Source organism: Rhinolophus hipposideros (genome assembly GCF_964194185.1).
Source record: "Rhinolophus hipposideros genome assembly, chromosome: 13".
In the NCBI taxonomy this organism is placed as follows: Eukaryota; Metazoa; Chordata; class Mammalia; order Chiroptera; family Rhinolophidae; genus Rhinolophus; species Rhinolophus hipposideros.
Genome location: NC_138059.1, coordinates 31,823,051 through 31,845,371, shown reverse-complemented (window position 1 = coordinate 31,845,371; position 22,321 = coordinate 31,823,051). Strand labels below are relative to the sequence as shown.

General features: G+C 40.6%; 2 protein-coding genes across 3 annotated transcripts in view; one reads left to right on the top strand and one right to left on the bottom strand.

Moving 5' to 3' along the window:
• SPAG1 (sperm associated antigen 1) overlaps window positions 1-22,321 on the top strand; it is a 57,072-nt gene that overhangs the window by 32,371 nt on the left and 2,380 nt on the right. Inside the window, exons 11-17 of one of the 2 annotated variants that reach the window (XM_081070809.1) lie at window positions 592-987; window positions 1,379-1,478; window positions 6,765-6,917; window positions 10,963-11,135; window positions 13,784-13,916; window positions 15,752-15,878; window positions 21,451-21,615. In XM_081070809.1, coding sequence (XP_080926935.1) covers window positions 592-987; window positions 1,379-1,478; window positions 6,765-6,917; window positions 10,963-11,135; window positions 13,784-13,916; window positions 15,752-15,878; window positions 21,451-21,615 — 1,247 coding nt within the window. The remainder of the gene's footprint in view (window positions 1-591; window positions 988-1,378; window positions 1,479-6,764; window positions 6,918-10,962; window positions 11,136-13,783; window positions 13,917-15,751; window positions 15,879-21,450; window positions 21,616-22,321) is intronic. The other variant, XM_081070810.1, reaches the window with a different exon arrangement.
• RNF19A (ring finger protein 19A, RBR E3 ubiquitin protein ligase) overlaps window positions 15,943-22,321 on the bottom strand; it is an 84,676-nt gene continuing 78,297 nt past the window's right edge. The window contains exon 12 of the mRNA XM_081070814.1: window positions 15,943-20,163. Coding sequence (XP_080926940.1) covers window positions 20,071-20,163 — 93 coding nt within the window. The 3' untranslated portion in view covers window positions 15,943-20,070. The remainder of the gene's footprint in view (window positions 20,164-22,321) is intronic.

Sequence of the window (22,321 nt, the reverse complement as noted above, 5' to 3'; positions counted from 1 at the left end):
CACTTTAAAAACTAGGTGCCTATTTTATGTGACTTCTTTGCTAAATTCACTTTAAAAATCTTAAAAATCCCAGTGACTTAAAAATCACTGGGGATTTTTTTTTCCTTCAAATGATCTTAACATAAGGATGCTTAACATAAGGAAAGGGTACACTAACCTTGGGTGCAATTGTATTCAAATTTTAGTAAACTCATCCATTCATAAATTGTAAATGGAAGAAAAGAATAGTAGGTATTTTGTAAGCTCTACCTCCACAGGTATGCTTTATTGAGAGTGTGATTTTGAAATGCCTGTTTTCATGTCATAAGCCCTTCAGCTTTTAAAGAGTTAAATACGGGGTTGGCTTGTGTCTGCCCTGGAAGCCCCAGGCGCTCGGGAGCGCGCGGTCTCCGGGGTGAACTCCGGGCGGACAGGCCCCCGAAGGGCCGGCAGCCGCCGGACTCCGCCCGAGAGGGCGGCGCTCGCCGGGCTCCCCCGAGACCCGCCCCCGGCAATAGCCCGCGCTGCGCCTCTGCGCCGGCACCCCTGCGGCCGCCGCGGTAGTTCCTCCTGATGATGCAAACACTCACTTCCCGCATACACTTCCCACAGAGACCGCGGAGCCGGCGGCAGCCGCGCGCACCTCCGAGCCGCGCGCCATGGGCAACATCCAGAAGAAGCTGACCGGCAAAAGCGAGGGTGGCAAGAGGCCGGAGAGGGGCGCGCAGCGGCGCAGCCGGGCGCCGAGGGTCGGTGCGGACAAACGGGGCCGCCCACGGGCCCTGGCGACGGCGGGCGGTGCCAACGGGCACCCAGGGGGCGGGCGGGGTGCTGGGGACCCCGTCGCGGCCAACGCATCCCCTGGTCCTGGCGCGCCGTCACCTGGCCCCCGCGTCCCGGTCAGCCCCGCGGGCCTGAAGAGCCAAGGCAACGATCTGTTCAAAAACGGGCAGTTCGCCCAGGCGGCTCTCAAGTACTCGGCTGCGATAGCGCAGCTGGAGCCAGCAGGTAAGTGAGCTGCACCCCGCGCGTTCCCTGCACCCCACGGGCTGAGGCTCACGGAACCTAAAGGGGCAACAGCCGGAGAGGCGCAGGCCACCTCCTGAATGACAGACGCTTGCGTCTGTACATTCTTTCCCGGTGACCGAGGGCGGTGTGTGACTGGACCTACGCGAGCAGTCTGTGGCTTGGAATGCGTAGCATGTGCCCTGGCGAGGCAAGTTTGTCCCCTTGCGGGCTTTCCCCCTGTGGCCATTGCTGGCAACCACAGCTCCTCGGAGCTCTGCATTATCAGCACTGTGGGACTTCAGTGCCACTGGAGACCTCAGGCGTCTTGTAATTCTGGTGAACCTGATTTTGCTAATGGATTTTAATTGTATTTAATTAAATGTGATTTTAGGAAGTGGAAGTGCAGATGATCTAAGTATCTTATATTCAAATAGAGCAGCATGTTACCTAAAGGAAGGAAATTGCAGTGGCTGCATTCAAGACTGTAACAGGTAAATCGCCCATTTTCAGGTTTGTCAAGACATTGTTACATTTCAATGTGGTGAATGTAATATGTACGCTTCTAAGTTTTCTGCATGAGTCTGATTTCTTAAGACAGTTTTAAAGTATGTTAATTCATAAATTCTTTTTTCACATGTAGGAAGACAGTTATAAAAGATTGTACAAACTTTTTTCATTTCCACTTCTACCACCTTAATTCATGCTCTTTATATTATATCAATCCTAGATTACCGGAGAAGACTTCTAACTACTCTCTGCCTCCTCCAATCCACTGTGGCATCAGAATAACTTTTCTTGAAGCACTGTTTTGTCCAGACTGTTTCAAACAGCTGTTCACTAGTTCAGTATGGTTTTCCAGATAATTACAAACTCCTGTCAGCACACTGTCCCCAAAAGAAGCTTTCTACTCCCGTTTGGTCCACTCTCTGTAATGTGCTCTACACGCTCTTGCTTCCGAAATCCCAGCTCGGCTGCCCCCTCCTCTTACCTGGTCACCTTCAGGTTCCCTGGTCATCTTCACATCTATAGCACATGCACTCTCACTCGTAGGTACTCCTGTCATGCACTGCATTGGATTTTAAGCTCTTGGGATCAGGAACCGTGTTTTTTACAGCTTTGCATCCGTCGAGGACAGGATGGTACTCGACCAGTTTTGTGCTGAGATAGAGGAACATATTTACATAAAGGAAAAGTATTATTTTCTTTTACCATTAAGCAGTAAGCTTCTTCAAAGCCCTTTGGAAAGAAGCCACTATTAGTGCGTCTAAAAAATAAGTAGATGTATGCCCTGGTTTGCCCTTCACAGTCCTGATTTACTCCTTTTTTCTGGTATAATTATTAATATCACCCTCTTTCACTCTCAGAAACCCTAGTTTGGACAGTAACTTATGTGGGCACCCTGATTATAAGGTGAATAATTTATTTTTTCCATTGGTAGTATCAGTTTATTATTAATAATATGAGTTAAAACTTGGAATATCTGTGCCTGCAGTTAAGAAGGTCTGAGGCACTCGGATTTTTTGCCAATTTTACATATTCAAATTTTAAATAAATTATATTTACTCTGGCCTTACTTCAAACCCCATCCACTATTGTGCTAGCTCACACTAGCTAATTGTTACATTTTCAGGATTTTGTGAGGTGATCGAAGTCAAGTTGTAGCTTGAATTCTGGCATGGTTAGAGTACTAATACCATAACAATGGGCAAATGCCACAAATCTGGACATTTTTTGCCCCAGGAGAGCCAGATGTCATTTACCCCTGCCCATAAATAACCAACAAGACTCTGAATTTGCAGAATATCGGGCACTTTGCAATTTGCAGCCAAGAACCTGTGGGGGCTTAAAAAAATACTTTCCCTCCTACCTTCTAAATTCTTCTAGCTAGGCTAATAATCAAAGTAACAGACAGATTAACAGGAAAAAATCAAATTTGAATACATGCGCTTGGGGAATTCACAGAAGCATGAAAATTCCAGACAATGAGGTGAGGTAAAATTGGGTATATATGTTATTTTAGATGAGAAAGGAGATAGAGGGGATATTAGATTTCAAAAGGAAGCTGAGCACACATGTCAGGTAAATATTTGCTAGGCAGCCCAGAAACAGTGTGACACCTGTGAGGAGCAGTTCTGGTAAACAGGCCCTGAGAGGCCTTCTTGTCTACCTACTTAATTCAAATTAGTCTGAGGTGAATATGTTAAAATTTCTTTCCTGGAACAGGTTTTTCTATCTAAATCTCTTGAGCAGGATAGGGGAGAAGGTCAAAGATTCTTTTTAAGTCTTTTGTTTCTTAGTAACCAGGTTAAAAATCGATATCCCAAAAGGCAGAGTTTTCTGAGTGGCAAAACTTTGGTTCTTTTCAAGCCTTTCAGCTCAAGTATCTGTTGCTAATACATGACCCTTCACACTTGTCTTAGGTCTTCCTACAGTGAGGAGTTCAAGTCTCTATTTAAAACCCTGGACCCCTACAGATAGGGCTACTGTAAAACAGTGGACTCACTTTGTCCTTAAGTGAGATGGGTTAAGGTGGCAGACATTTTCTTGCTAAAACTTGGGTCTCAGTGTAGACCCAGGAGGAAGTCAAAGATGGAGCTCCAGCCATGGTGTCCAAGGAGGCTAGAATGGAGGTTTGTTTTGAGGGAGAGATGGCCTGCTGGGGAGGGAGGTGCGTGGTGGTTAAAGTAAGTTGTCTGTGGATAAGTGTTGTGTTCTAAGCCAAGTACTGACCTCCACTGAGACAGACCTACTTAGGTGTTTTCTTTATCTGGCATGTGAGTGGCAGTGTAAGGGGTATGGGGTGATTTTATTCCAACGCAGTGATTCTCAAACTCATTTTAATGAGAGGAAACCATGATTTATTATTGCGAACATGTTGAAACATGGATATATTTAAATCTGTATGAACTAGGATCATTTATTAGAAATATGATGGTATTTTCACTTCAAAAAAGATTGCATACATTTTAATTATCTTTGCTCCTTGGAGAGTTGTTTTGTGTTCCATAAGCCCTTATTACGAGACAAGTGGTAGAAGAAATCAAACATTGAAAATGAAAAACTCATGGCAAAATTTAAATAAAGGGGAGAAGGGAAACCTATGAAATAACTTTCATAGATTTACCTGTAAAAATAACTTTTTATGCGTTTGGGGGGGAAAGTACTTGATTTTAATTGTCCATAAACTCCTGGGGCCTCTCTGAAGCAGTTCCTCTGAGATGTTTCCCAGGGAGTGTAAAAAGTGTTGGAGGAGCTCAAGGGGCTCCAGGCTCTGCCCCTCTCCTCACAACATCTTCATGTTTCTGTTTTAGGCTTCCAGGTGAAATTTGAAATGGGGTTATGATGCCTAAGTAAACATTTAAAACTTTTATTCCAGAAGTTACTTTTTATTCTCATAATTGTTTATCAGCTAAAAAAAAACTTCATTTTTCCCGTCTGTCAGATAACCTTCTTGCGTTATATGAACCACACCAGAAATCTTTCCATGGCTTTCCATTGAGACTATTTTGACAGACTCAACACAAATGAATGATGTATAGTAATTCTCTGCTTTTGCTTGTCCTTGCTGCTCTCCAACACTTGAAATTAGAATACTCTTTAGGTTCTTAACTGTGTAACTTGAATAGTTAAGCTTTTGTAAGCTCTGGTTTAAAAGTTCTCTGTTTGTTTTTATGAATGGGTGCTTTCTTTTTTTCCTTTGTGGAATTTCTGTTTATAAGCTCATTTATTTTCAGAATCATGGTTAAAGAGAAAAAACCTTACATTTACTATCCTGGGGAGTGCTAAGAATTCAATGCATCATCTCACTCAGTTTTAGATGCCACACCTACTGCAAGTCCACCTTGAATGCATAAACAGTGCCTGGGTTTGGGAAATCTATAGTTAAATGGGGGTAGTAACGTTCATGGTGTTAATATCCTTTAAGCTTTAAACTAAGCTAGACTTAAGGCAGTGAGTGGTACAGGTGCCCAGAGATCTGTTTTCTAGCGTTTAAGTGTTTTTACTTGATTTTAATTTTGTTTATTAAATAACTTACTGGTTACAAAACTAACATGTACCTATTGTAGAAAAAAATGTAAAACCCAGTACAACACAAAGGAGATCATTAAAATCACCCACAACTCCTAACATCTACCGTGTTTCCCCCAAAATAAGACCTAACTGGAAAATAAGCCCTAGCATGATTTTCAGGATGACATCCCCTGAATATAAGCCCTAATGTGTCTTTTGGAGCAAAACTTAATGAAAGACCCGGTGTTATTTTCAGGGAAGCACAGTAGGCAGAGAAAAATTGGTTGTTTTTCAGAGACTGAAGCTAATTAGGTTTAATGACATTGCTAGAACAACTTCTGTGGTGCCGACTCCAGGAGCACACCCACAGGTACTGCTGCGTGTACACTGGAGAATTGTGAAGAAGCCCAAGGGGCAGATGACTCCAAGTTCCTTTATTTGTAGTGTTTTTGTATATGTTTGCGGTAGAAAGAGTGTGGGCTCTGAACAGTCCCTGTCGTGGCCCTGGTATTGATTTAGGCTCTGGAAATACGGTGATGCTCAGGACAGGCAATGCCCTCCTGAAGCTTAAATTAAAAAAAACTGACACGTGAGCATATTGCTGCAGGTGCTCCTCCATTTCCTCACCTGCAAATGAACATACATGTATCATGTATTAAAATTATTTTGCAGACTTGTGAGATTAGATGAGAAAGTCTACAGTGACTAGTGTGTAGCAGGTGTCCTCACCAGGTCACTGTAGACGGGAAGAGACAGCTGATCTCTAAGCCTCCTGAGAAAAAAGTAAAGCAGCCCTTGCTTGTGCTTTCTCTGAAGCAAGTTAAATATCTGATATGTAAACTGCTTGTAGCATAAGAGTTAACCAGAAGAGCAAACCTGCAATCCCCAGTGTGGACAGCCTGGTGCATACTCATTAGTGGGTTATATACAAAGTAGCTGCTCATAGAATTTCTGCAGGGAGGACTTTTGTACAGCTTTAGTTAATTTTATTAAAACTCAGAATACAGTACTTTCTTTTATCAATACAATCTTGATTGTATGCTTTATTTCAGAATGTAATGAAGTATAGTAAGTAGTGAAGTAGCTTTAAACCTTCACTTCAAACAAAACCAAGGAATATAACCTTGAAATGTATCTCTAGTGATATTGGAAATACTTCATAGACTAAATGTACAAGATGAAAATTCATGACATAAAGAAATCATTGTATGCTTACTTCCTTGATTCCCTTTGGTTTATTTTTGAAGCCCTTTGGCAGCAAGTAAATCATAATACACTGTATTAAGTTTTAGTTGATTTTCAAACAGTAATGCAAGTTTTTGTGGTTCTGTGCTAAGGTGCCTTATTAAATATGTAGGTGCAAATAAAAATTTACCTGGGCCAATAACAAGAATCTGCTGAAAGCCTACTCTGCCTGGTGCCATAGTGGGTTCTGTTAGGGTGAAGGGGAGGGTGAGGGTGTGTGGGGGGCTGAGGTGGGGGGTGTAGGGGTGGTGAGGCACTGCCTGCTGCCAGTGAGTCCGGGCTCTGTGGGGGAAAGGGTAAATACCAAAGTGCTTTGGTACTCCTTTAAAAGAAAGGAAGTAACCACAGACTTTATTGCTGTGTTACTCTGGGTTTGCCTTTTTGGTATGTTTCCAGGTTCCTAAGATGAAGTATCAGGTAGGTATGTATTTGAGAGTCCAGTACTACAGTATATGTTCAGTTAGTATAAGTTAAAGAGTAATTTCAAAACAAATGGCATGTAATATTAATGTCTTCTTTAGGGCTCTGGAACTTCATCCATTCTCAGTCAAACCTCTTCTTCGACGAGCAATGGCCTATGAAACTTTGGAGCAGTATCAGAAAGCTTATGTGGATTATAAAACAGTATTGCAAATAGACTGCGGAATCCAGATAGCAAACGACAGTATTAATAGGTAACCTGATCTGAGCCAGCTACCTCTGAGGTCTAGATGTTTTACAATATAATTAGATTTTTTTCTTTCTCTCCTTCAAGAATGATGTCTATAATGCTCTCAGTTGTTTTACATGAATGATTGCCTTCTTTCATTCCATCAAAACCAAATGGTTCTCTCTAACTTTATTTCTAACTATCACATAATACATTCTGAGTTGTCCTCTAATATCTTTATATTTGTTTTCTGGACCATTTATCACTGTTCAGTGAATATTTTATTTTATTTATTTTTTTAATAGCACAGGGTCTTTTGTGTTGCTTGAAATGCACATAATTTAATTTTAGTATTTGTAAATGTCTGTGGGGCTAGATGGTGTTTTCAGTGATGTCATAAATCAGTGCTAATTATAGGACAAGATCAAAAAATGTAGTGAGAGCTGCCATGTTAAATCTTTTCCTGTGTTCATTGGCACCACAGCTGTCAGTGGGAACATCTTTTGTTTCTCCTCAGGAGAATGGATGTCTTCATGAGCCTGCTAGATAATTTGTATTATCTGCCCTTGCACTAGACACTGATCTAGAATGAGTGTCAATTTATAATGGTGAAATTGCAAAGAATTTGGATCTAATTTATATTATGACCTACTTACCCCCTGAGTGAGAATGGGCAGGTAAGAATTTCCAGACTTTATAAACTGCTTGCCGATGAAACTTGAAAATTACTAATTGGATAGCATTTCCAGTTATGTATAATATTTTCTGATCCCATTTGTCCACTGTTTAACTTCTTCAGTATTTGTGTGTTACATTGTGTCCTGTATCAGTCTAGTGTACCATGCCCCACTCCTCCCCAAAAGGGGAAAAAAATGTCTTTAGGCAAACTAGAATATAGCTAAGCGGGGGAAGTTAAAATAAGATAATCACCAAGTGTGAAAATTTATAAGTAAGGTGTGGAGATCACAGAGCGGTCAGGCCATGTTTGTATGGACTATAGTTGTAGGAGAGAGAGAGCACTTGAGGTTGTCTTTCAAGGGCACTGATTGAATATAAGGAAACCTTAAGCAAAATTGTAGAAATGAGAATGGCATGTTTCGGATTAATTCATTTTTTAAAATCATGCCTTAGCTCACCACATGGTCCCACTGCACTTTGAAGAAAACTGTTAGAACTGTATGTAGCTGACAGCTGTTCCCTGGAGGTTCCATTCTGTTGTCACACAGAACCTGTCTGATCCCAGCCCGACTGGAAGAAATGGACATATATTGGTTAGTGGATCTAGAGTGGAACTAGATCAAACCTTGGGCATTTACCGCCTCCTTGATGTCGAGCTTGTAAAATCAGGCAGTGTCACCTGGGAGCTCTCCAAGCCATTTGCCTGCTGCACAGCTGCCCCACTGCTGGTAGTTTGTGGCCTCATATGTGCCCAAAGGCCCTTTCCTCCTCCTTGTCCAGTTAATTCCTTCTCATCCTTTAGGAGAAGACATTCTTCCTCTAGGAAATGACTTTCCCTGGCCCACCCATCTCTTCCTCCCCACACCGTGCATGCATTTTGGGTTTCCTTCCTCATGCCACCAGAATACTGCCTTTTCTTATTATCCGTCTTCATATTGTTTGTAAATTCTCTGTCCCTCTCTTTCTGTAAAAATGTTTTCTCTTATTCTACTAGGAGTTCCTTGAGGTCAGGAATTGTGTTTTATCCATCTTTGTAGTTACAGTTCCTTGTACAGTAGATATCATCAGTAAAAATGTGTTTAATGAATTCATTCTCCAACAGGGAGAGCATAGTTCACTCTTGTTCTTTGGGACTCTAATTTTAATTTGCCCATCCGTTGTCTGGTAGTCTCCGAGATAGTTGGAGAAAGTAGGATCTTCTCACAGAGTTAGGAATTCTTGTGAAACAAAGTGGGAAGACACCTGAACCTGTAGTACCTGACAGAGAAGAGAGGCCTGATGAAAAGGTATTTTAGTTCAAAGTGATAGGCTGAATGGTTTAAGGGAGAAATACATGTCTGAGAGACTGATTACTCTCACTTCTGAACCTTTACATTATACTCTTTAAAAATTGAAGTGTAATTCACATAACATAAAATTAGCTATTTTAAAGTGTACAATTTAATGGCCTTTAGTACATTCAAAATATTGCACAACCATCATCTGTATCTAGTTCCAAAGCATCTCATCACTCCAAAAGGAAACTGTCCCCATTAGTCATTCCTCATTCTCCCTTCTCCCATCCTCTGATAACCACTAATTTGCTTTCTATCTCTATGGATTTACCTATTCTGGATAGTTCATATAAATTAAATCATAAGTGTACCGTTCGTGTTTGGCTTTTTTCACTTAGCAGATGTTTTCAGGGTTCATCCATGGTGTCCCATGTATCTGCACTTCCTTTTTATGGCTGAATAACACTCCATTGTATGGATGGATCACATTTTGTTTATTCACCGGTTGATGGGCATTGGGGTGTTTCTATCTTTTGGCTGTTGTGAAGAGTGCTGCTACGAACGTTCTGGTACAAGTTTTTGTTTGCATACGTGTTTTCAGTTCCTTTTGATGTGTACATAGGTGTGGAAATGCTGGGTGATAGGGTAATTCACCCAATCATAATTTTTGAGGATTGTATTGTACTTTTTATATATGCTCAAGAGGGTTCCTTTATACAAATTGACTTTTAAGACTCATTCATTTTTTTAAATTGAATGGTTCGTGCTGATATATCATTTTATAATATGATGAGGCTTTGTTTGGTTTTGCCTTACATATTTTTCTACAAAATATTCGCTTTTAAAATTGCGGTATTCCTTTTTTTGTGAATCCCATAGTTGTGCTTGCTTTTCCATCTAAGCAACAGCAACTTCTTCTTTTTTTATTTTTTTATTTAAACGTTTGTGCTTATTTTGTTTCTGTCTTCCATTAACCATATTCCTCTCTTCCTCTCCAGGAATCTTATATGTTAAATTTCCCTGCATATACTTATTTACTCCCTGGCAACACATCATCTCTTTTCAGCTGCTCCTTCCTCCCTCTCTGCTGGTAATACAAGTTTTGCTTGAAAATTCTTTTTTCTAAAGTTTCTTTTTCTTCGACAGTTGTGGATGGTCATATATTATTGTTCAAATTTGTTTTTTACACTAAAATATACAATATTTGGTTATCATAAACAAAGATCACTTGAAATTTCAGGGAAACTGTATATTATATCTGTCTCTATGTAAATACAAAAATTTTTCACACAAAAAGTACTACTGAGTTAACTATTAATTACCAATAAACCTTCAGTCTTGGGGAGCACCCTTTTTAAAACTAGATTCATAAAAGTGTAATATTCTGTTTTTTTAAAATGATGAGAAATAATCGGGAATGTTAATCTGAATTTTATCACGGCTATTACTAGTAAATTACGAATATAAGGGCCCTCGTAGTGGACTCCCATGTCCTATTCTTTCATCTTTGTGCATATGTAAACAAAATAAGGGGATAATTTTAGACATGAAAAAAATACAAGGTAAGAGAATCTTAAACCACATGTAAATGTTTTAAGAAAACGCAATATTACATGTGGCAGTTTTAGGAGCTGGTCTTGTACACCTGCTGTACTATACAGTTTGGGCATAGAAATTCTAAAGTACTTCTGAGTGTTCTCAGAGTAATACATTACCAATTTAGTAATTATATTAAACGTTATGTGGGGACATTTCTTCTAGACTCCTAAATTTTAGTTTCATATTTTACTTTCTCAAAAAATTAACATTTTATTGCATATATGTTAAAAATTTAAACCAATTAGAAATGTCTTATTTACTTACTTTTTTTTGATACAAAAAGATCTAAAGTTACATAATTTTAGCAACTTTTAAAAGTCCTTTTGAAGACCGTTTATGTGGACAGCAAATAGCTCAAGATTGTATGTTTTCTACAGGAAAGTACACAAATGCACAGCATTTGTAAATCTTACTCTTTTTTTTTTTTTTTTTTTGGTAAATCTTAACTCTTGATACTATCTTCGGTAATATGAAATGCAAATTGCATGATCAACAGAGAAAACTCATTTTTCTCTTTAGAATAACAAGAATTTTAATGGAACTCGATGGACCAAACTGGCGGGAGAAGCTGTCACCCATTCCTTCTGTGCCCACTTCTGCACAATTGCGACCTTGGCGACCTGCAGCAGAAATGCTCCAACATCAAGTGGGAGATTCCTGCAGCCAGCACCAACCAGGCATCAGAGGTTGGGGTAGCCTACATTCATTTCTTCTGAGGGTTATTTTTTTGAGCTGTGTGTATATTTTCAGAGTAAAGCAGAAGAATAAGAGCATGAACTGAGGTGACAGATTAAGTTAAGACTCCGTTTTCTCTCTTTCTAGCTACAGAGTCTTAAGAAGTTGCTACCCACCTCCAGTGTCCTAGAGTATGTGAAGGGGAAATATTAGTAACTATCTCATGGAGTTGTTCTCAGCAATGAATGGAGATATGCATATAAAATACTTAGCACGTACTGACTGTATAAGATTATAGTAACCTCCATAGAGGTTAAGTTAGCATTATTATTAAGAATAAGTAGCATATAGCATAAATACCTACGTAGCAGGCACTTCCTTCTACCTTGTAGCATGGTTGTTAACATATCTGCATTGCTATAGTACCTACCTCATTGCTTTGTGCAGAGTGTTTAATAAATGTGCCTTCACTCTTTCTGTTTTAAAGCCAGTTGAAAGCAGTCCCCATTTCTCCTGCCTGCGTAGGAACTCCATGTATGTTCCCCAGGTTGAGCTTCATCTTGCAGATACTCTGAAATTCCTGAGCCGGTGATGTCCCAGTGGCGAGTGTTAGACCCTCATCCTGTCCATTGCCTAGAAAGAAGATACAGGGAACATCTGCCAAGGCTTTTGGATGGTCTAGCAGTCCTAGGAAAATGACGGAGATCTCTATAATTTTCTCGAGTCCATTATTACTGGGGACTGGCACAAAGTGTTTGCTCGGTGAAGGGTAGCTGTTTATTATTAAGAAAGTGCGTGTATGTACTAACCATACTGTGGATATGTGACAGCAAATCAGAAGTACAGGTATAAGCCGCTTTTTCTGTTCATAGTATGCTGATTATCAGGGAGAATGGATACCAAAGGCTTATAAACATTGGGGAGAAGAAAAGCTTGAGGAAAGTTTTTCAGCAAATTGAGGAGAAAAAATCCGCTGTAATATTTTATTTTAGGGCTGACGTATACCAGGATTTGTGGGGAGTGTCATTTGGCCCCATTGTGTGGGATCTTATGAAATATTAGGCAGAAATATTCTGTTATTTGAAATAAAAGATGAAAAATTAACTAATATTTCATGCTGTTTGTACAGATGGACAAGTAAGATTATCATTTACATTCCAGTTTATACTATAAATTCATTACATCTATCAAAATTTTTAGGTCACAGAATTTAAAGGTATATTTTAAATTTTAAGTTAAGGATTTTTATTTTATGTCAAGTTACTTCATAGGATCAAGCTACTACAGAGATTTAAAACTTTAAATGTTAATAACTATGTGTGTGTTAGAAAACTTTGGTTGCTAGTAACACTTAAATTGTAAGGCATTGTTTTGTCTCATGTAACTGAAAGGGCCCAGACAGGCTCTAAAATCATACATGACTCATCAGGGCTCAGGCTCTGGTCAGAGAAGTTTAGGCCTCATGTCTTCATATCAATCCAGTGGGAGAGCGACACCTTTGCTTTTGGTGGCATTAATTTTAGAATGAGAGAATATATTACTCCAAAGCTGTAGCTTTTAATCCTGTTGTTCTATTGGCTCGAATTCTATTGGTACTTATTTGAATGGGCCATGTGCCCCCTGGTGAACCAGTCCCTCTGATGAAGAAATGTCATGCCCAGATTGGCTTATTATGTCTGTGTTCCTGATCAGTAGGGTCAGCTTCCCCTGAATACATGGGCTAAATAGGAGAGGGGTGATAGCTGCTTAGTACTCCTAGGAACGAGGTAATGGATCCCGAGCAGGGAGTCAGCCATGATCACTGCAAGACAGTAGGTACTGGTAAAAGTTGGGACTCTGATTGAAGATAACAGAAAACCTAGTTGTTAATGGCTTAAGCAAAAAGGTGGTTTATTGGCTCTGATCCTGGCAAAGTCCACAGGTGGAGTAGCTGCAGGGAAGGGCGGATTTAGGACTCAGACTGTCTTCCTTAGCCTTCTATGTTGGCCTTTCTTTTGCTATGTTGGCCTCATTCCCAGACAGACTCTCCCTTTGTCTCACAGGATGGCAACATAGCTCCTCCTTTCATCCTCCTGTTCCACAGGAAAGATCAAGAATTACCTTACTGTCACAAAAATCTTATTGTGGCTCATTGGCTCTTGTAGGCCCACCCCTGACCTATTAGATTATTGTGGCCAAGGGAATATAACATGCTGATTGATGAAACGAAGATTACCCCAAAAGGTAGGGCTAGAGTGGGATTTGCTTTAAACCACAGGAGCAAAGAGTGGAGGAGATGTGATTTTCCAAGGAAATTTGGGTACTGGACAAATAACTCTTCAGGCTATAATGGGTTTGTTCATTTTTCGTGAAATAATTATTTAACCAAACACTAGATATTAATATCTCCAGCAGAGAAACGAATGCATACCAATATGGAGAAAATGGTAGAATTAATTGTATTTTATTTTCTAATTTGAAAATAAAAGTGTCAAAATTGTATAATCGTTTTTACTTACAGCCAATTTATCTTTGTATACAAAGTTTTGTTCCATTTAGACTTTAGCTCTGCATGGTATGGGATCAAGTTAATTTGCAATAGAAGATTTACTTACATATGTACTTAAGATTTTGTAGACCTGCTTATGTGAAAACTTCCTTCTTTTTTATTTTTTGGGTTTCATAGATGAAAAAATGTTTAAAACCCTTAAAGAAGAAGGCAATCAATGTGTAAAGGACAAAAACTATAAAGATGCCCTCAGTAAATACAGTGAATGCTTAAAGATTAACAATAAGGAATGTGCCATTTATACAAACAGGCAAGTTCTTTGTAACCTTATGTATTTATTATGTTAATATTTTTTTATTAAGAAATATAGACATATTAATGTTCAAAGTTTTTTTCCAAAGTTCTGAGAATTTATATAGCAAATTGTCCTAAGTTAGTGTATTTTAAAGAAGTGAGGGCATAAGAGTTCTGGAGAGAAGGAGCACGTGACGTTTGGTGGGCTGGGAGGTCTGTCGGGGTCAGAGTCACGTGTCCCTGCAGGCCAACCTGACCCTTCCTGACTGTGTGGCTGGCTGTGTCTGAACACTGTCCTCCACGGTAGCAACAGGAATCACTTGCCTTTCAAATTAGTGTAGTAAGTACCCCTTTTCTCTGGAAGTTTGAAAGTAAGGGACCACCATTTTTGTGCATTAGGAGTGAACAGAGAGATTTTCTGGAATGCTGCTCAGGTGTCATCTTTACCATATTATGGTAAAATTATCTAGAATACGGTGATTTGGGGAATTTTAGGTTGAGACTGGGGTGACAAGGAAGAAATATAGTTCCTAAAGAGTAGGGACTTACAACATGAGTTTTTCTAGCTATTTCAGATGAATTCTTTTTGATTTAACCTCTCACTGCTTTGTTTTTGTACATGTTTTTCTCTACTGGCAACCTTTTTGCCAAAAATTTGTCACTAACGTCAACAGGTATTTTTCTGCCCTTCTCCTGTTCAGCTCTGCGGTGTTGGGCGTTAAAGGCCACTCAGTTTGCCTTGGAAACTACACTTGCCTGGCTCTCCTCTTCTTCAGGCTTTTCTTTCCCTGGTATCCTTGGGGCACTAAAGGTGTAGATCCCTTTTTCGCTCTCTGCTCTCTGGCCATTTCATCCTCTCTCAAGCTCCATTTATCACCTTCTAATTATGGCCCCCAAATCTCTGTCTCTGAGCTTCGGACCTGAGCACTTCCCGCTTCTGCACTCACGATGGGTTATCATCCCCCTGACCCACACCTCTCTCTCCCAGTCTGTCAGAAGTTCAGGTGTCTTACCTTCTACATTTCTCTTCAGTTGTGAGCCTTTCTCTCCACCCTCACCGCCATTCCCTGCTCTGGGTGACCACCATCTTCTGTGTCTGCAGCACACTTCATGGTGGCCTGCAGTCTTGTTCCCTCTCATCTCATTCTCCACGATGTCAGCCCCTTTTTAAAAACCCATCAGTGGACCTCCATGAAGTTCAGGGTAAAGCTCAACCTCCTTGCAGTGGTTTATATATAAGGCCGTTCATGATCTGGCCTGCTTACTCTCCCTGCCTCATCTCTGCACTGCTGTGTCATATGGAACTTTTCTTCGTCAAGAACACCATGTTCTCTCTCACTGTAGAACTTTGCACATACTGTGCCCTTGGCCTCCACTCTCCCCTCCCTACATCTTAACTCTCAGCCCAGGGCCTTTGCATTGGATAATGTTCACTTCATACTCTGGGCTTCATCTTAAGTGTCACTTCTTCCGGGAAGTCTTTCTTGACTGCTACTCCCCTGTCCTCCCCTCAGCCCCACCAGATCTGATGACATTCTCTGCTGTGTCCTCCCAGAGCGTCCTATACAGATTTTATTGTGTGTGTTTGTTTTCATTGCCTGTCTCTTCCACTAGACTGCAGCCTTTTTGAAAGCTGGGGCTGCATTTTGTTTAGTTGTGTCCCCAGTGCCATAATTATATGTACTGCAAGAAAATGCCATAATTGAGGTAAGGTCTTAGTTTTCCATTGAGAAACAGCTATGGTATAGAAATAGACTTTTTGAGCTATTTTCTGATTTTTATTAGCTATCTAATTTTATAGATATGTTGTCTTTACCTTTCATAATTCTGAGTTCCATTACATTATACCAGAGCGCTCTGTTACTTGAAGCTGTGCCAGTTTAAAGAGGCAAAGCAGGACTGTGACCGGGCGCTTCAGATAGATAACAGGAATGTGAAAGCGTGCTATCGACGAGCTCTTGCTCATAAAGGACTCAAGGTGAGGAAATCTTTATTTTAATATATAAATTTCAGCTCTGAACAAATCGTGTGGTTTCCATGAACGCCAATCTTGAGATTGTGGAATAGAAGCAAGATTATTCTGGAATTTAATCCCAGTCCTGTACTAACCAGTCCTGAAACCTTGGAATAGGTTTCCCTAATTATAACATAGATAATTTCTAAGATTCCTTCCAGCTCAAAAATTATGATTTATTTCCTGAGGACTGTTGTTAGTTACAGTAGGTCCACGATAAGGGACAGGAAGGATTTTTTACTGAATTATTAAAGGCCGCCAGCAATGCCATTGGATTCCTCCAGCAAAGGATTGGGGTTGTCTATGGGATGGGAGGAAGGCATCAGAATGGAAGATGGTAGAGATATAGAGGAGATTGGGAAGCTCATGGTGATTTGGGCCTTAAGCTGGCTGGTGGTCAGTGTGAGACTATAGAATGGCATTCTTCTCTAAAAATAAACCACACCGGTATTTTCAAAGAAGGTGTGCAATTACGCTTTTGTTGATGCACGCGTGTGTGTTTATGCCAATATTGTGCTGTTTTGATTACTGTAGCTTTGTAATATAGTTTGAAATCAGGAAGCATGATGCCTCCAGCTTTATTTTTTTAAGATTGCTTTGGCTATTTGGGGTGTTTTGTGGTTCCGTATGGATTTTAGGATTCTTTGTTCTATTCCTGTGGAAATATGCTTTTGGTATTTTGATAAGGATTGCATTGAATTTGTAGATTGCTTTAGGTAGTATGGACATTTTAATATTTTTCCCATCCATGAGCATGGAACATCTTTCTATTTATTTGTGTCTTCTTCAGTGTCTTAATAGTTTTCAGTGTACAGGTCTTTCACTCCTTGGTTAAATTTATTCCTAGGTATTCTATTCTTTCTGATGCAATTGTAAATGGGATTGTTTTGTTAATTTGGTCATTGACTTGAATAATGTATATTCTCATGTAGCCACCCCATCTACCCCAGTCAAGATAAAGAACATTTGCATCTCTTGAGAACGTCCTTTTTGCTCGTTGCCCTTAATCTTCCTTCTTTCATCCGTTCACCCAGGCAGCCATTCATCTAATTTCTATCATTATAGATTGATTAGTTTTTCTTCTGTTTGACTTAACATAATCATAGAATGTACTCATTGGCTTCTTTTGCTCAGCATAGCACCTGAAATTCATCCATATTGTGTGAACATCAGGAAATGTTCCTTTTCATTGCTGAGTTGTATGAATGTACCACAATTTATTTTACGTATTCACCAGTTAATGACATTTAGGTGTTTCCAGTTTGGGGCTGTTGTGGATAAAGCTGCTATGACATTCTTGTGCACATTTCCTGTGGACTTCCTCACCTGGAGGCCAGGTGCAGGTAGGTGTGAGGCTGGAGAGGTGGTCAGATTGTGAGGGGCCTGGGAGGCCATGCCGCGGAGGCTGGGCTTGATCCTGAAGGCCATGGGAACCTCCAGACGGTGGTAGAGGGCAGCATGATGGATCAGCTTTGGGAACATTGCAGAAGGTGGATCAAAGGGGGCCCAGCATGAAGCAGGGAGATTGGTGAGAGCACACCAAGGTGACATGCAGATAGATGCCTGAAGGACGTTAATGGCAGAGGGAAGAGAGGTGTGGTAGTTTGCTAAGGCTCCCGTAACAAAGTACCACAGATCGTGGCTTAAACAACAGAAATTTATACTCTCACGGTTCTGAAGGCTAGAAATTTGAGATGAAGATGTTGGCAGGGTTGGTTCGTTTTGAGGGCTGTGAGGGAAGGAGCTGTTCCAGGTCCCTGTCCTTGGCTGTGCCCGGCTGGCTTCTCCCTGTGTCTTTAATTTGTCTTCTCTCTATATATGTCTGTGTCCAAATTTTCTCTTTTTATAAGGATATTGGTCATACTGGAATAGGACCCACCCTAATGACCTCATTTTAACTTGATTACCTTTTTAAAGAACCTGTTTCCAAATGTGGTTACATTTTGAGGCCCTGTGGATTAAGGAGCTCAACATACGAACTTTCAGGGGGCACAGTTCAGCCCATAACAGAAGGTGAGGATTAACTGAAGGTTGTGTGAAGGTAAAGTTGACAGGACACACTGAGCGGTAAAATATATGGAAGAAGGAACAAAGGAGGTGCCTCCCAGGTTTCTGGCCCTGGTTGCTGAGTGGTCAGTATGGTCATGGAGGGGATCCAGGAAGAGGGAGAAGTTTGAGGGAGGTGAGGGATAGTTTTCACCTTACTTGGTTTGAGATAGTTCTTTTCATTCCATGCCCATTACTGACAGGGATATATCTAAAAATACATTCTGTAAAACTGAGGTTGTGTTGGGAGAAGACGGTCATGTTTTGTGTCGCATATTAAATGAGTAGTCTGTACTGAGTGATCTGTCTTTTCTAGATCCTAGATCCACTCAGGTTGCAGTACAGACGCTGTGACATTACCCCCATGCCACTGGAGCCGTGCCACCGACTGCCCGCCCTTCTCATGTTATGGGGTTATTATAAAGGATAACAGATGAGTACCCAGATGAAGAGGTACACAGGGTGAGGTCTACAGGGTCCCAAGCGCAGGATCTTCAGTTCCATGGGGATGGAACTGGGGTGCACCACCCTCCCAGCGTGTGGATGGGTTCACCAACCTGGAAGCTTCAGCTGCAGTGTATTTACAGTGCCCTCCCCTTTTTTCGTGAGCAACACATTTGTAAACGTCACATAAAGATTTCTTAGATGGTGTGTGGCACCATCAATTAAAAGAGGCCTCTTCAAAATTTACTCAACTCTTTTTGAGCATAATGGATTTAGGTACATGACGGTGGGTCTGCATGACTTGTGAGTTTGCGTATGTCCAAACTCTTAGAGCAGGTTTACCTCATTCTGGCTGCCTGATGCTCTGAACTTGTTTACCTGACTGAAGGTCAGAGGTATACCAAAGGAAAGGCCAGAATTTTATACTTCCTTGGAATGAATTCTAGAAATTGTACTGATGCAGAAAGGTAATCCCAGCTTTAAGTAATTCTATCCCACTAGATTATGAGGCCGGCAGCTTGTTTTTCTGGTTTGACTTACATATCCTGCAGTTTGAGTTATGGGCCAAATGAATTTCATTTCAGGGTCTTCAGAGGCTACAGCCGCTTATAAAATGTGTCAGAAGCCAGGCCCGGGTCCGCTCCCCAGTGGGCCAGGAGTGCCCGGCCTCAGCCCTCAGCCGAACGCTCTGCTTTCTCGAATCTTTTGTTTTCTAGCTGGCTTTAATTTTTTTTTTTTGTATGCCAGCTTTGAAAAATACAGAGCTTTCTTAACGTACAGCTGTTCTTCCTTCACAAGAAAAGATAACTGAACATTTTACTTTCAGTTACAGTTTGTGTCTTGTGTTGAGCGCTGCTGATATGTTGGGCTTTGGGAGCATAGGAGTGAGTAAAACACGGTGCCTGCCTTATGGGATCTACAGCTAACGGGGGGAGGGGGCTCCAAGAGCACGATATCAAAAAGTAATATCATAAAGTTATTGTTATTAGTTTCAGCGCAGCTGTTAATAGTCAATATCACAAACCCATGTGATTATACTTCATCTTTTTATATATTTTAAGGCCTAATGAGGTCAGTAGCAGCTTTTACTGTCCTTTCTGCCAGTGTCACACTCTCTCTTTCCATAAGCTCTTTTCTCCTTCACTTTGCGTGGCCGCCGTGCATTCTCTGATAACTGGATCGAAAGGACACTCCTCCCCCCTCGTTAGTATCCATCTCAACCTTTGCATTAAGGACAGTCCATACTATTGATTCATCTGTTTACTTGTTTATTATTTCCCTTCATAAGATGTAGCTTTCCTAAGAGCTGTTTTTTCTCTGTGCTCCCAGTTCCTGGCACACAGAAGTGGTCAGTTGCCATCGGTCATGTGAATGCACCTTGCCTGACCACTCTGTGGGATGTGGCAGACTGGTCCCTGTCCTCCACCGCCTCCTTGCCTGATGCTGTCTCTACCCTTCCTGCTGTCCTGCCCTCTTGTCACATTTGCCTGCCCCTATTTTAAGACTTATTGAAGTGCGTTTCCTGTTTTCTTAGGTCTCCTCCAACCAGGCAGATTGCTCTTTAGGCACAGACTTTTCTGGAATGGATTAAAAAATTTGTATCAGCTCTTGTGTTAGACTTCCATTTCCAAAGCTGTCACTCACAAATCTTGATTTTTCAGGCTTCTCACTTGAGCTCCACAGCTGTATCACCATTCAGCTTCTTGGCAGTGCTGCCTTGATCATCCCAAAGATTCTCTCTGTGTCTCAGGCTCCTCATCTTGAAAATGGGGACAACAAAAGATTGTATTTATGGGGCTATTGTGAGAGGAAAATAATACTTGCAAAATGCTGAGAATGGTAGGAGTTAGCTGTTGTTATTCCCTCAACTTGCCCCGCTGCCCTACTTCCTTACCTCTCAGTGTGGTCACTGCCTAGAACACATAGGATGGAAACACAATGTCATTTGTTGTTTTGTAGCAGGTTCCAGCTGTGCTGTTGTGACACAGTGGTATATAGGGATTTGTTACTAATAGTACGTAATGTGTTATAGTTTGTAAGTAATTTACCTTTTCTTTTTTATAGATTAGAGCAGATTTAAGGTTGTCTTTGAGCACATGACTCCATAACTCTTGCTCTGGTGTGTTGCTGGGTGGAGAGGGAAGAGATGTGGCATTATAGCTAGTCCCCCAGGAATGTCACATAACCACTAGCTTGTCTTAACCTGTGCCTCAGCCTCCAGTTTACGCTGTTATTGATATGTCATGAATACTCAGAGAGGTTACACATCCCTGGAGTTAGGTACCCCTTCACAGGATTAATTTTGGTTTAATCAAAACATGGGCCTAGTCTGTAGTTGTAGAATATGTCCTGTCACAGCAGACTGATTCTGTGGCATCTGTTTCTGCTACCAGATTCTGTGCTGTGTTTTGTTAAGCTTAGATTTCCTTTTCTTTCCCCTCAACCTCTCCAGTGTATTGTCTGACTCTTTATGGAAGAATAAGTGTTGACTCTAGCCTATTTGACAGTTTATGACTGTGAAGGGTTTAATGGAACAAGATATTATAGTAACATTTTTATAGCCCTTTAATAGGTTTAAAGCACGCATATATTAATTCATTTATTACTTGGTACAGCCTCATGAAAACTAGAATTGTTATTATTTTAAAGATAAAAACTGAAGCTCAGAAAAGTTAGGTAGGATTTTGTTTAAGTTTTACGGCTAGTAGGTGCTAATATGAGGAGGACGTTCGTTATTTCACTTATTCAGTTAGCACGCATGATAGGGACTGTGAAGGTTGTGGTGATACATAATTGAACTTGAGTCTAATAACTCCAGATTCTGTGCTCTTTTTTCTATAGAGGATGTTTGCTGTGTTATGGGTTGTATAATACTGTATTTTAGCCCAAGTATTACCTGAAAAGCCCAACTTAATCATCGTGGTGCTAATGGGAACCCATTCATACACTGTTCACTGCTCAGCTTATGCTCACTCCCACCTGGACTAATCTGTGCCCCTTCTCCTTTTATGTATGAAAGTGATTTTCTCTGCCTTTCTACTTTCAGAATTATGAGAAAAGTTTAAACGATCTTAATAAAGTTCTCCTATTAGACTCCAGTATTGTTGAGGCAAAGATGGAACTGGAAGAGGTAACCAGATTCCTTAATATTAAGGATAATGCAGCATCATTCAACAAAGAAAAGGAGAGGAGGAAAATTGAGATTCAAGAGGTATTTGGATTTGGTTATCTTTGCAAGTCCTCTTTTGGGGATCTTATATTGCATTCTAAGGTCTTATTCCTGTGATTTCTGAAAGAAACTTTAATTTTGTGTTTTTATTCTGATGATCAATGAATAAATTTTTAACCAATTATGAAAACAAACTTTTCCTTTGTCGTGATAATTAGCCATTGTATTTTCCTATCTTCAGTCTATGGACAGTGTTGGAAGTCTGAATTACTGAGGTTCTTCTTTTCTTTCCCCCACCCGCCCATCTGCCCTGGGAGATGCTCTGGGAACCCGTGGCCATTGAGCTTTGCTTCAGGGTAGACATGCAGATCCTGATGGGACTGATTTCCTTTCAGTGGCCCTGCAAGCTACATCCCATAAAGATTTTCCAGTTTGATTCAGACCCTGTTAGCACTCTGAGGCCTCATCAGAGATCTTGGACTACCCCAGAATCAAACGTACCTTTGTGATTTCAGATAACTCAATGTCTTGGGCTATAGCTTTCTGCTTTGCCTTTAGTGAAGGATGTCAGCACATGAATTCCTGTGTATTCGTGAATATTAATATCTCATTTATCATACTACATTTCCACTGAGAACAAGAGGCTAAAATGTGAGAGAGGCTAGGAAGTTTTTTCCCTCTAAGAAGGGAAGAACTGTTTTAAAAGAATTAAAAAATGTAAGTTCACTTCTCTGTTAAATGTAAGGAA